This window comes from Bufo bufo, chromosome 9 (genome assembly GCF_905171765.1).
Source record: "Bufo bufo chromosome 9, aBufBuf1.1, whole genome shotgun sequence".
NCBI classification, from domain to species: Eukaryota; Metazoa; Chordata; class Amphibia; order Anura; family Bufonidae; genus Bufo; species Bufo bufo.
Genome location: NC_053397.1, coordinates 7,073,524 through 7,087,643, shown reverse-complemented (window position 1 = coordinate 7,087,643; position 14,120 = coordinate 7,073,524). Strand labels below are relative to the sequence as shown.

Sequence of the window (14,120 nt, the reverse complement as noted above, 5' to 3'; positions counted from 1 at the left end):
CTCTGGGTAACTAAGCCAGTTCTGCTTTACACCAGTCTGATAAATTACCCCAAATGTCCCTATAGTGTCCACAGCAGCTATAATGTCCCCTAGAGACCCCCAGTAATAATAACACCCTATACTGTGCTCCAGGTAATAGTCCCTGTATAGTGTCCCCAGAAATAATAGAATTGCCCCTACAGTGCCTCCCCAATAACAACGCCCCCACACAGTAATTTCCCCCACATTGTATTTTGCCCCCACACTGCCCAATATAGTCATTTCCCCCAAATTGCCCCCAGATAGTAATTTGCCCCCACATTCCCCCCCTTCGATGTCTCTTCGCTAATATGTCCTCCTGTGTGTCCCCCCCCCCCCCCCCCCAAAGTAGGCACATGAAATAAAAAAAATGAAAAATGAAAAAAAAATTAAAGCTAAATACTCACCTATGTCCATGGCCAGGCGTTTGCTCGCAGAGGCAGGCGTGCACACGTCACAGTGTAGTGTCCCGGCACAGGCGCGCGATGACGTCATACTAGACCTGAAGCCTGTGGCGGTGATCGGCGACGGGACAGGGAGCTATGCGCTCCCGTGCCCCGCCGCAGTATGTGGGCGTTCGGGTCGGCGTTGGGCCCCCCAGCGTGCTCGGCCCGGGCTGCCGACCCGAACGTCCCTATTGTAATCCGCCACTGTCTATAGGAACCAGTAACCTCGCTCGGGGCTTCATTTGAGCTGATAGAGGCTCGCAGTATATTTTCGAGTGGTCGGATCCTAGACCCCCATTGCGATTAAAAACAGGAGGCTGTATAGACCTGACTCAGATTTTATTTTATCTTTGTCCTTATTCTGCCATAGGTTTTGCTATTCCCTCTTAAATCCCCTGGGGATAAATGAGATGAAACATGCCGTGTTGGGACAGTAGTGAGGGACAGCTCTAGGGACAGGTTCCTGACCGGGTCGCCCCTATCGGGGCTCGTGCTCCGTATTTATAGCCCCATCCCTTTCATTTGCAGAGTTTTCAACTAAGTGCAAGTTAGTCCATGTCCCGCTACTTCTTGTAGAATAAGGGAGATTCCTGCGCCGCTTCCTCGATGACACAACCGGAACAAGGACATAAAATACAATTGACCGAGTTGAAATCTATCAACTTCCAAACGTCTGGTCTGGTAAAGATCAAACCTTTCTGGAGCCATTAGGCGTCGGTATCTGTATTTATCTCTCTGCGATAGTGATACTATTAATATTTATTGTTTCGTTTTCTCACCAATCACTATTATTACACCTCTATTTAGTAAAAGTCATGATTTATTATGACCTTGTCCTCTTTTGGTTTTTATGCTTAAGGGTTTGAGGTCATTTTTGCTGGGATATCCTTATTCTGTGCACCGGCGTTTACTCTGTTCTTCCTACTATAAATTTATGAATGAATTGTCATTGTCGTTGTGGAATATCTGAGCAGATCCCTTCGTGACCCCCCTCCTTATGTTACAGGATTCATAACCCTCATTATCCATTTCTGAGGGGTTTCCTCCTGCTGTCCAGTAACACCCCACCGGGATCATAACCCCCACTTTACACTTTACCCGATTCACCTGCACAGTTTTTTACATTCGGGGCTCATGAACTAACGCCAGGTGCAGTCTTAGTTTTTCTAAATGACAGTGACATTTCAATTTCTCACCATTTTCTAGATCTCTGCTTGCTGTCATTGTCGTTTGCATTCAAAAGCTGAAGGTAAATCCTGAACTGTTTGTTACAATGTATCCAGTGTGGACAATCTGCACTCCAGACTGATACATTGTAACAAACCACCTGGACAGGCAGGAGAATTGTCTAGCTGACGTGTTTAGCTCCCGGAGGGTTGACTAGCCTGGATACAATTGTGACAAACCCTCAGCTGTGAGAAGTTCTAGGTCTGTACAGGTTTGGAGCCCTCTTACTTACTCTCCTCCTTCGGCTTCTTTGCCACGACCGTTTTGGGGTCACCTTCCTCCGAGGTGGTAATGACCATTGAGGTCAGAGGGGTCACAAAGTTATACTTCAGGCTCAGGTAGAGCGCTTTCTCTGTGGAGTTCTCCTTTAATTCACCATCGGCCAAAATTCTGGAACCAAAGCATTGGAAGGTAGATTTCACAACCGTATTGCGACACACGTACCAGTCTGCGGGTCATGTGCCGCCTCTAGCCAATCACAGTCAGCGCTCTGCGCCTGATTGGATAAAGCGCAACACATGACCGGCAGACGCAGCTTAACCCCTTCATGCACTATGACATAGATAACAGGTGAGGGCCAGTGTGCTCCAGCGAGATCAGCGTCACGAGTGCCGCTGATGACTCCAGTCCTGGCTACTAACCCACTGGACGCCACGGCATCAAAGCAGATAAACAGAGGGCCGGGGACGTCTGCAGGAGGAGAACATTTAAAAAAAAAAATCCTGGTCATTAAAGGGGTTGTCCAGTTTTTTTAAAATTTTACTGCAGTGATGGGGGGGCCTGGTAAACTAATAAAAAAAAAATCAAAACTTTGCTGCACCCCTCCCCCTCCCAAGCCAACTCTGCCGCCACCCCCGTTTCGGCATCCCCAGACTGCAGCCAGTGACGTATTGTTTGGCTTCAGCAGTGACATCCCGTATACTGCTGCAGCCAATCACTGGCCTCCGCCACGTACAGTGTGAGACCACTGAGGCCAGTGACTGGCTGCAGCACTGTACAGGATGTCACCGCTGGGGAGAGGACGGAGCGTCGGTGCCGGATCGGAGCAGGTGCAGGAGGGGAAATTGTATTGGTTATTTTATCAGACCCATCACCTTTGTAAAATAAAAAAATAAAAATTCAGACAATCCCTTTAAGGGTTAGGGGTTAACCACTTCATTACCGGAGTGTTTACCCCCTTCCTTACCAGGCCTGTCTAACTGCAAGTTACTTTCATTTCGGAGCCGCCTCCGACAGATATTCGTATCTTACCGCGTGGTCAGCAGCTGCTCTATGGTCAGATACGCCCACAGCCTCTCGGTGAAGTCGCCGAATATGTACTTCTGCTCCGTCCTCGCCTCCGCATCCTCTTTTATATCGGCCTCCACCCTCACGGAGAAAGGATCAGTCACCTGGGTAAAGCGGAATACAAGACTCACAGAAGGCGCACATTCATCGGACGCAATTAAAGGGGAAGTGTCTTATAACTGTATGAACTGTAACTTAAATCTATCACGAATGAGGCAAACGTTCCAGAGACGTCACCCGAGTGGCGGTACTTACACCCTGTGCCGCTACTTCAGCGACCAGCACGTCGATGCTGTTACTGTCTATGTGTCCGGCCACCACTATTTCCGTGTCCTGGTAATAATAGCGGAAGCTGTTCTGGGTTAGGCCACTGACCGGTAAATTGGGGTACCGCAGGGTGACGTCCAGCAGGACGGGGTTCGCCACTTCTTTGTAGAAATCCTGTGAGATACAATCATCGCGTCAGACAGTCAGGTCGGTGTCGGGCGGAAGCTACGGGGGACTTAATTCTCTTACACGAGATCCAGATGTGAAATTTATAAAGGGGAACCCTGAGGCAATAAGAAGGCGCTGTATGGCAGTTCGGGGGTAAAGGAAGGCAGTAAGGGCATGGTATGGTATAATGGGGCATCTATGACTTTAATTGGGCCGAGCTGCATGACACTGGTCACTATTTATCTGGTCGCTATGTGACACTAATTATCTGGTTATTACATGACAGTATTTATCTGGTTATTACATGACACTATTTATCTGGTTATTATGTGACACTATCTGGTCACTATGTGAATCTATTTATCTGGTCGCTAGATGACACTTTATCTGGTCACTATGTGACACTATTTATCTGGTCACTATGTGACGCTATTTATCTGGTCGTTAGATGACACTATTTGGTTGCTATGTGACGCTATTTATCTGGTTATTATATGGCACTGATTATCTGATATTCACAATATATTACACAGTCGGATGTGCTGCACCTGTAACTGTAAAGCGGAGTCAGACTCCAAATAAATTCTTCTCGCCAGACCGCCATTTTCTAAAGACATTTTCTCTAAGAAACTGTAATCTACATCTGCGCCAAATCCCAAACTGTACAAGGTGGTGACGCCCTCTGCCGCTTCCTTCACGTTCTTCACGATCGTATTAATGTTTGTTTCACCTTAAAAGTGAAAAAAATGTCAAAGAAATAAAACAAAGAGAATACAGAAATCATACGATGTGCACTCAGACCGCACCCCAATACACCGGCCACACGGCTCCTAGGAGTAGGAGGAGGAAGCCAAATCTGTACAAATATCATGTGACATCACTTACTCCCCAAATCTAGGTGATGACATCACTACTCTCCAAATATAGATGATGACATCATTGCTTCCAAAATATAAGCAATGAATCAATACTCCCCAAATATAGGAGATTACATCACTACTACCCAGATATAGGTGTGAACAAGGCAGACATAGCAGAGCTGGAGAGGGTTCAGAGGAGGGCAACTACAGTAATAACTGGAATGGGGCAACTACAGGTCCCAGAAAGATTATCAAAATTAGGGTTATTCACTTTAGAAAAAAGACGACTGAGGGGAGATCTAATAACTATGTATAAATATATCAGGGGTCAGTACAGAGATCACTCCCATCATCTATTTATCCCCAGGACTGTGACGAGGGGACATCCTCTGCGTCTGGAGGAAAGAAGGTTTGTACACAAACATAGAAGAGGATTCTTTACTGTAAGAGCAGTGAGACTATGGACTCTTTACTGTAAGAGCGGTGAGACTATGGACTCTTTACAGTAAGAGCGGTGATACTATAGACTCTTTACTGTAAGAGCAGTGAGACTATGGACTCTTTACTGTAAGAGCAGTGAGACTATGGACTCTTTACAGTAAGAGCAGTGAGACTATGGACTCTTTACTGTAAGAGCAGTGAGACTATGGACTCTTTACAGTAAGAGCAGTGAGACTATGGACTCTTTACAGTAAGAGCAGTGAGACTATGGACTCTTTACTGTAAGAGCAGTGAGACTATGGACTCTTTACAGTAAGAGCAGTGAGACTATGGACTCTTTACTGTAAGAGCAGTGAGACTATGGACTCTTTACAGTAAGAGCAGTGAGACTATGGACTCTTTACTGTAAGAGCAGTGAGACTATGGACTCTTTACTGTAAGAGCAGTGAGACTATGGACTCTTTACTGTAAGAGCAGTGAGACTATGGACTCTTTACTGTAAGAGCGGTGAGACTATAGACTCTACTGTAAGAGCGGTGATACTATAGACTCTTTACTGTAAGAGCGGTGAGACTATGGACTCTTTACTGTAAGAGCAGTGAGACTATGAACTCTTTACTGTAGGAGCGGTGAGACTATAGACTCTACTGTAAGAGCAGTGAGACTATGGACTCTTTACTGTAAGAGCAGTGAGACTATGGACTCTTTACTGTAAGAGCAGTGAGACTATAGACTCTATACTGTAAGAGCAGTGAGACTATGGACTCTATACTGTAAGAGCAGTGAGACTATGGACTCTATACTGTAAGAGCAGTGAGACTATGGACTCTATACTGTAAGAGCAGTGAGACTATGGACTCTTTACTGTAAGAGCAGTGAGACTATGGACTCTTTACTGTAAGAGCGGTGAGACTATGGACTCTTTACTGTAAGAGCAGTGAGACTATGGACTCTATACTGTAAGAGCGGTGAGACTATGGACTCTATACTGTAAGAGCGGTGAGACTATGGACTCGTTACTGTAAGAGCAGTGAGACTATGGACTCTTTACTGTAAGAGCAGTGAGACTATGGACTCTTTACTGTAAGAGCAGTGAGACAATGGACTCTTTACTGTAAGAGCAGTGAGACTATGGACTCTTTACTGTAAGAGCAGTGAGACTATGGACTCTTTACTGTAAGAGCAGTGAGACTATGGACTCTTTACTGTAAGAGCAGTGAGACTATGGACTCTATACTGTAAGAGCGGTGAGACTATGGACTCTATACTGTAAGAGCGGTGAGACTATGGACTCTATACTGTAAGAGCGGTGAGACTATGGACTCTATACTGTAAGAGCGGTGAGACTATGGACTCTATACTGTAAGAGCGGTGAGACTATGGACTCGTTACTGTAAGAGCAGTGAGACTATGGACTCTTTACTGTAAGAGCAGTGAGACTATGGACTCTTTACTGTAAGAGCAGTGAGACTATGGACTCTTTACTGTAAGAGCAGTGAGACTATGGACTCTTTACTGTAAGAGCAGTGAGACTATGGACTCTTTACTGTAAGAGCAGTGAGACTATGGACTCTTTACTGTAAGAGCAGTGAGACTATGGACTCTTTACAGTAAGAGCAGTGAGACTATGGACTTTACTGTGAGAGCAGTGAGACTATGGACTCTACTGTAAGATCAGTGAGACTATGGACTCTATACTGTAAGAGCAGTGAGACTATGGACTCTTTACTGTAAGAGCAGTGAGACTATGGACTTTACTGTAAGAGCAGTGAGACTATGGACTCTACTGTAAGAGCAGTGAGACTATGGACTCTTTACTGTAAGAGCAGTGAGACTATGGACTTTACTGTAAGAGCAGTGAGACTATGGACTCTTTACTGTAAGAGCAGTGAGACTATGGACTTTACTGTAAGAGCAGTGAGACTATGGACTCTACTGTAAGAGCAGTGAGACTATGGACTCTTTACTGTAAGAGCAGTGAGACTATGGACTCTACTGTAAGAGCAGTGAGACTATGGACTCTTTACTGTAAGAGCAGTGAGACTATGGACTCTTTACTGTAAGAGCGGTGAGACTATGGACTCTTTACTGTAAGAGCGGTGAGACTATGGACTCTTTACTGTAAGAGCAGTGAGACTATGGACTCTATACTGTAAGAGCAGTGAGACTATGGACTCTTTACTGTAAGAGCAGTGAGACTATGGACTCTTTACTGTAAGAGCAGTGAGACTATGGACTCTTTACTGTAAGAGCGGTGAGACTATGGACTCTTTACTGTAAGAGCGGTGAGACTATGGACTCTATACTGTAAGAGCAGTGAGACTATGGACTCTTTACTGTAAGAGCACTGAGACTATGGACTCTTTACTGTAAGAGCGGTGAGACTATGGACTCTTTACTGTAAGAGCAGTGAGACTATGGACTCTTTACTGTAAGATCAGTGAGACTATGGACTCTTTACTGTAAGGGCAGTGAGACTATGGACTCTTTACTGTAAGAGCGGTGAGGCTATGGACTCTTTACTGTAAGGGCAGTGAGACTATGGACTCTTTACTGTAAGAGCAGTGACACTATGGACTCTATACTATAAGAGCAGTGAGACTATGGACTCTTTACTGTAAGAGCAGTGAGACTATGGACTCTTTACTATAAGAGCAGTGAGACTATGGACTCTCTGCCTGAGGAGGTGGTGATGGTGAGTTCACTAAAGGAGTCCAAGAGGGGCCTGTAATCCCTGGATGTATTTCTGGAGTGTAATAATATTACAGGCTATAGCTACTAGAGAGAATTGTCCTTTTTCCACTAAACGCCTTCTGGGACATAGTGAACCTGAATATTTCAGGAGAGCATCCTGCATCAAATACTGTAGCAGAGAGTTTGCCTGTCACGAGGGAAAACGCCCTTATTGGATTGCTCAAGATAAATGGGAAATCATTATATTCAGTACCTGAGTGCTAGAGATTGGACTTAGTACAAGTGTACCCATTCTTTGCCTGTAAAGAAACAGCATTAAGAGAACTCCTCAACTGACAATTGCCAGACCTGATATAAGGAATTCCAGTAAAGCGGCATCTGGATTATTACCTTTGATATAAATAAACTGTAAAAACTATCCTGAGACCATTGATTCAGTTAATGTTCAACTGTTTTACCACAACCGACTCCTCATTCTTTCTGCTGCTCTCGACATTTGCACCGTCCGGTGCTGGCGTCACGAACACAGGGGCCCAGCCACCAAAGCACCTTAAACACCTACACCATCAAGGGCACTTAAACTTCCATCTGGCTGATGTTCCCTGTAATAGAGAGTGCCCCGGAGGATTTAGTGCTGTCCTCCCCGTTACTGCACGCTGGCCCAGGGAGGCTTTGCTAACATTGAGTACATGAACTACTACCCCCATCGGCCCACCGTAGCCTCACGTGTTGCCCCTGCGGTCCGGTTCGCTGCACATACCAAGCGTTGGGTCCCCATCAGAGAGGAATATCACAGATGAGGCGCTGATTTCCGGTAATATATCGCCCTCTCGCCCGTCCTTCAGCATCTTGGTGGCAGATAATAAAGCTGAATTTATATCGGTTCCTACAACCCAGAAAGGTAGAGATGAGAGAAATCATGAGGCTCGTCTGGTTCTTCTGCAAGTTCTTCCCTCATCCATACCTATCTTAGTGTATGCGGAGGAATCAAACAAGTCCCCCGCCCCCGAGACGCTCTATGGTGAGACGCCGAGGGATCATCAAGATGGGGCTTAAAGGGGTTGTTCACTTAGTACACAAATAACAGACGACATCCCCAGATTGAGGCCCCTATTACAGCAGAGACCATTGATATCACCAGGTGCCAAACAGAAGGTCCCCACACATCCTCCTGGAAAACTTGAAATTGTGACTACCCCACTGAGAAATGGTCTCTGATACTTGGGGGGGCACCTTGCACCTGTCTGGGGCGCCTCTCGCCCCGCTGCCATATAACCCACCTCCTTGGGCCTTGATCTTGCCCATAAATTCCTTCGCGCTTTGGATGTTGTCGGGCGTGGCCTTCACCAGAGCCTGGTTCCATTTCACGACGCGGTCGCTGAACTTCATGATCCCAAAGTGATCGCCCTCCGGTAAATCCGAGAGAATCTTAATGAAGGCCTCGTACGTCTGCGGTCACATCCACATGGGGTTAATAATCACCAAGTAATGTGCGGATCTGACCGCAATCAGCCCAAAAATATAAGATTTTCTAGGTAACAACTTACATTTATGGCAGAGGTCATATAAAAATATTCATGAAGAGAAACACTCAACAGTTACTATAGCAACAAATCAGCGAAAATTACCATATACCACAGAATAGTGAGTGCAGCTCTGGAGTATAATACAGGATGTAACTCAGGATCAGTACAGGATAAGTAATGTATGTACACAGTGACTGCACCAGCAGAATAGTGAGTGCAGCTCTGGAGTATAATACAGGATGTAACTCAGGGTCAGTACAGAATAAGTAAAGTATGTACACAGTGACTGCACCAGCAGAATAGTGAGTGCAGCTCTGGAGTATAATACAGGATGTAACTCAGGATCAGTACAGGATAAGTAATGTATGTACACAGTGACTGCACCAGCAGAATAGTGAGTGCAGCTCTGGAGTAGAATACAGGATGTAACTCAGGACCAGTACAGGATAAGTAATGTATGTGCACAGTGACTGCACCAGCAGAATAGTGAATGCAGCTCTGGAGTATAATACAGGATGTAACTCAGGATAAGTACAGGATAAGTAATGTATGTACACAGTGACTCCACCAGCAGAATAGTGAGCGCAGCTCTGGAGTATAATACAGGATGTAACTCAGGATCAGTACAGGATAAGTAATGTATGTACACAGTGACTGCACCAGCAGAATAGTGAGTGCAGCTATGGAGTATAATACAGGATGTAACCCAGGATCAGTACAGGATAAGTAATGTATGTATACAGTGACAGCACCAGCAGAATAGTGAATACAGCTCTGGAGTATAATACAGGATGTAACTCAGGATCAGTACAGGATAAGTAATGTATGTACACAGTGACTGCACCAGCAGAATAGTGAGTGCAGCTCTGGAGTATAATACAGGATGTAACTCAGGATCAGTACAGGATAAGTAATGTATGTACACAGTGTCTGCACCAGCAGAATAGTGAGTGCAGCTCTGGAGTATAATACAGGATGTAACTCAGGATCAGTACAGGATAAGTAATGTATGTACACAGTGACTCCACCAGCAGAATAGTGAGTGCAGCTCTGGAGTATAATACAGGATGTAACTCAGGATCAGTACAGGATAAGTAATGTATGTACACAGTGACTGCACCAGCAGAATAGTGAGTGCAGCTCTGGAGTATAATACAGGATGTAACTCAGGATCAGTACAGGATAAGTAATGTATGTACACAGTGACTGCACCAGCAGAATAGTGAGTGCAGCTCTGGAGTATAATACATGGCGATGTGTGTACGCAGTCTACGATGCTATTTACCTGCTTCATCTTGCGGCCTCTCATGGACAGACTGCAGTCAATAACAAACACCACGTTCTTGGGGACCCTTTTGAGGACGCTGGGAGCAAAGTAGTGCACAAAATAGCCATTGACGATCTGTGAATGAAGGAGGTCATCACTGTGGGTGGAGATGATTTTCTACAGTCAATGAAAAGTACTGCAACTTTCTGATGAGTTCATGTTTTATACCTCTCCATTATAAAGTCCCCTGCTTCCTGTCAATGAATGGGAGCATCTGTGAACCTCTATAGACCGAATACTGCTCACAGCTGCACCCAGTCTGGACATCCCTGTGCACAATTTGGAATGGTATTCTATAACCTCAGTGGCCCCTCGGCCTCTGGGCCCCATACACAACAGCCAGGCAGTATGGACCCCCAGGGATCACACATTGACCTATCCTAAGGAGAGCCTCTTTAGGCGTCTTCCAGCAGGGTCTTTCCTCCCCCTGACACCCCCATCCGGCAGTCACCTGTATGTTCCCGGCAGACGTCTCTCTGTTGACATCGTACTTGATGACAAAGTCGCCGTCCAGGATCGTCTCGCTGCACGCCGGACATTTACGCTGCTGCTCTAGTGTCGGTTTAAACACCACGTGAGCCTGAGAGATAAATGTGGTTAACAACAGAATCGCCGCCCACCGCCAGCAAAACCGGAGAGAACACCTCACCTTATTCCCGCGGTGATCAACCTGCACCGAGTCCATCAGCTCATTCGTCAAGAAACCGCCAAACGCATTCACAAAGCGGATTCCTTGTGGTTCTACAATGTCCACTGTTATCTGTGCAGTAAGGAGGAGAAAGTGTAACAGTGGGAGAAGCAGAGGCTCCAGCAGCACAGAGGATTTCAGGAGAGGAGTGTGCCGATTTAGTGGGAGGTCACAGAATGAGCGTTACATAGCAGAAGGAGCAGGGTCCCCAGCAGCACAGAGTATTTCAGGAGAGGAGTGTGCTGATCTTGTGGGGGTCATAGACTGAGAGTTACATAGTGGGAGGAGCAGCCTCCCTGCAGCACAGAGGATTTCAGGAGAGGGGTGTGGTGATCTTGTGGAGGTCACAGGATGAGAGTTACATAGTGGAAGGAGCAGGGTCCTCCCAGCAGCACAGAGGATTTCAGGAGAGGAGTGTGCTGATCTTGTGGGGGTCACAGGATGAGAGTTACATAGTGGAAGGAGCAGGGTCCCCAGCAGCACAGAGGATTTCAGGAGAGGAGTGCGCTGATCCTGTGGAGGTCACAGGGTGAGAGTTACATAGTGGAAGGAGCAGGGTCTCCAGCAGCACAGAGGATTTCAGGAGAGGGGTGTGCTGATCTTGTAGAGGTCACAGGATGAGAATTACATAGTAGAAGGAGCAGGGTCCCCAGCAGCACAGAGGATTTCAGGAGAGGAGTGTGCCGATTTCGTGGGGGTCATAGACTGAGAGTTACATAGTAGAAGAAGCAGGGTCCCCAGCAGCACAGAGTATTTCAGGAGAGGAGTGTGCTGATCTTGTGGGGGTCATAGACTGAGAGTTACATAGTAGAAGGAACAGGGTCCCCAGCAGCACAGAGTATTTCAGGAGAGGAGTGTGCTGATCTTCTGGGGGTCATAGACTGAGAGTTACATAGTGGGAGGAGCAGCCTCCCAGCAGCACAGAGGATTTCAGGAGAGGGGTGTGCTGATCTTGTGGAGGTCACAGGCTGAGAGTTACATAGTGGAAGGAGCACGGTCCTCCCAGCAGCACAGAGGATTTCAGGAGAGGAGTGTGCTGATCTTGTGGGGTTCACAGGATGAGAGTTACATAGTGCAAGGAGCGGGGTCCCCAGCAGCACAGAGGATTCCAGGAGAGGAGTGTGCTGATCTTGTGGAGGTCACAGGATGAGAGTTACATAGTGGAAGGAGCAGGGTCCCCAGCAGCACAGAGGATTTCAGGAGAGGAGTGTGCTGATCTTGTGGGGATCATAGACTGAGAGTTACATAGTGGAAGGAGCAGGGTCCACCCAGCAGCACAGAGGATTTCAGGAGAGGAGGGTGCTGATCTTGTGGAGGTCACAGGATGAGAGTTACATAGTGGAAGGAGCAGGGTCCCCAGCAGCACAGAGGATTTCAGGAGAGGAGTATGCTGATCTTGTGGAGGTCACAGGATGAGAGTTACATAGTGGAAGGAGCAGGGTCCTCCCAGCAGCACAGAGGATTTCAGGAGAAGAGTGTGCTGATCTTGTGGAGGTCATAGACTGAGAGTTACATAGTGGAAGGAGCACTGGCGGATCCGGGGGGGGCAACAGGGCAATTGCATCCCCCCCCGAGCTGCTCAGATGTGGGGGGGCGGCGGCAGGGCACAGGGAGATGAGCTCTTCAATTGTGGGAGCGTTCATCTCCATAGTCATCTGTATCGCCGTCCTCAGGACAGCGATACAGATGACTGTGCTGAGGCAGGGGAGGGAGAGGTGTGTCCCTTTCCCTTCCTCTGATAGCCTATCAGAGGCCGGCACAGGCGGCGCGATGACATCATCGCACTGCCTGAGCCGTACAGCGCGGGACACAGGTGGAAGAGGCTGCATCGCATCACTGCCAAGGAGGTAAGTATAAGTGTTTATTTTTTTTTGTGTACAATACTGGTGGCTACTGGCACATAATGGGGGGGCTGTCATTACTGGCACATAATGGGGGTCTCTGGCTACTGGCACATAATGGGGGGGCTGTCATTACTGGCACATAATGGGGGTGCTGTCATTACTGGCACATAATGGGGGTCTCTGGCTACTGGCACATAATGGGGGGGCTGTCATTACTGGCACATAATGGGGGTGCTGTCATTACTGGCACATAATGGGGGGGCTGTCATTACTGGCACATAATGGGGGGGCTGTCATTACTGGCACATAATGGGGGGGCTGTCATTACTGGCACATAATGGGGGGGCTGTCATTACTGGCACATAATGGGGGGCTGTTAATACTGGCACGATGGGGGGCTGTTAATACTGGCACGATGGGGGGGCTGTTATTACTGGCACATGATGGGGGGCTGTTATTACTGGCACATGATGGGGGGGCTGTTATTACTGGCACATGATGGGGGGGCTGTTATTACTGGCACATGATGGGGGGGCTGTTATTACTGGCACATAATGGGGGTCTCTGGCTACTGGCACATAATGGGGGTCTCTGGCTACTGGCACATAATGGGGGTCTCTGGCTACTGGCACATAATGGGGGGCTCTGGCTACTGGCACATAATGGGGGGCTCTGGCTACTGGCACATAATGGGGGCTCTGGCTACTGACACATAATGGGGGGCTCTGGCTACTGGCACATAATGGGGGGGCTGTCATTACTGGCACATGATGGGGGGCTGTTATTACTGGCACATGATGGGGGGCTGTTATTACTGGCACATAATGGGGGGCTGTTATTACTGGCACATAATGGGGGGCTGTCATTACTGGCATATAATGGGGGGCTGTCATTACTGGCATATAATGGGGGGCTGTCATTACTGGCATATAATGGGGGGCTGTCATTACTGGCACAAGGGGGGGGCTGTCATTACTGGCACATGATGGGGGGCTGTTATTACAGGCACATGATGGGGGGGCTGTTATTACTGGCACATAATTGGGGGGCTGTCATTACTGGCACATAATGGGGGGCTGTCATTACTGGCACAAGGGGGGGCTGTTATTACTGGCTCATGATGGGGGGCTGTTATTACTGGCACATGATGGGGGGGGGCTGTTATTACTGGCACATGATGGGGTGCTATTACTGGCACATAATGGGAGGGCAGTTATTACTGGCACATAATGGGGGGCTGTCATTACTGGCACAAAGGGGGGGCTGTTATTACTGGCACATAATGGGGGGGCTGTCATTACTGGCACATAATGGGGGGAGCTGTCAT

At 47.5% G+C, this 14,120-nt stretch overlaps 1 protein-coding gene across 1 annotated transcript in view; it reads right to left on the bottom strand.

The window, feature by feature from the left end:
* Positions 1-14,120, bottom strand: part of LOC120978441 (inter-alpha-trypsin inhibitor heavy chain H3-like) — a 49,868-nt gene that overhangs the window by 18,852 nt on the left and 16,896 nt on the right. The window contains exons 5-13 of the mRNA XM_040406557.1: positions 10,911-11,021; positions 10,713-10,841; positions 10,220-10,336; positions 8,689-8,857; positions 8,169-8,294; positions 3,962-4,143; positions 3,234-3,419; positions 2,943-3,082; positions 1,924-2,081 (exon numbers count right to left, since the gene is read on the bottom strand). Coding sequence (XP_040262491.1) covers positions 1,924-2,081; positions 2,943-3,082; positions 3,234-3,419; positions 3,962-4,143; positions 8,169-8,294; positions 8,689-8,857; positions 10,220-10,336; positions 10,713-10,841; positions 10,911-11,021 — 1,318 coding nt within the window. The remainder of the gene's footprint in view (positions 1-1,923; positions 2,082-2,942; positions 3,083-3,233; positions 3,420-3,961; positions 4,144-8,168; positions 8,295-8,688; positions 8,858-10,219; positions 10,337-10,712; positions 10,842-10,910; positions 11,022-14,120) is intronic.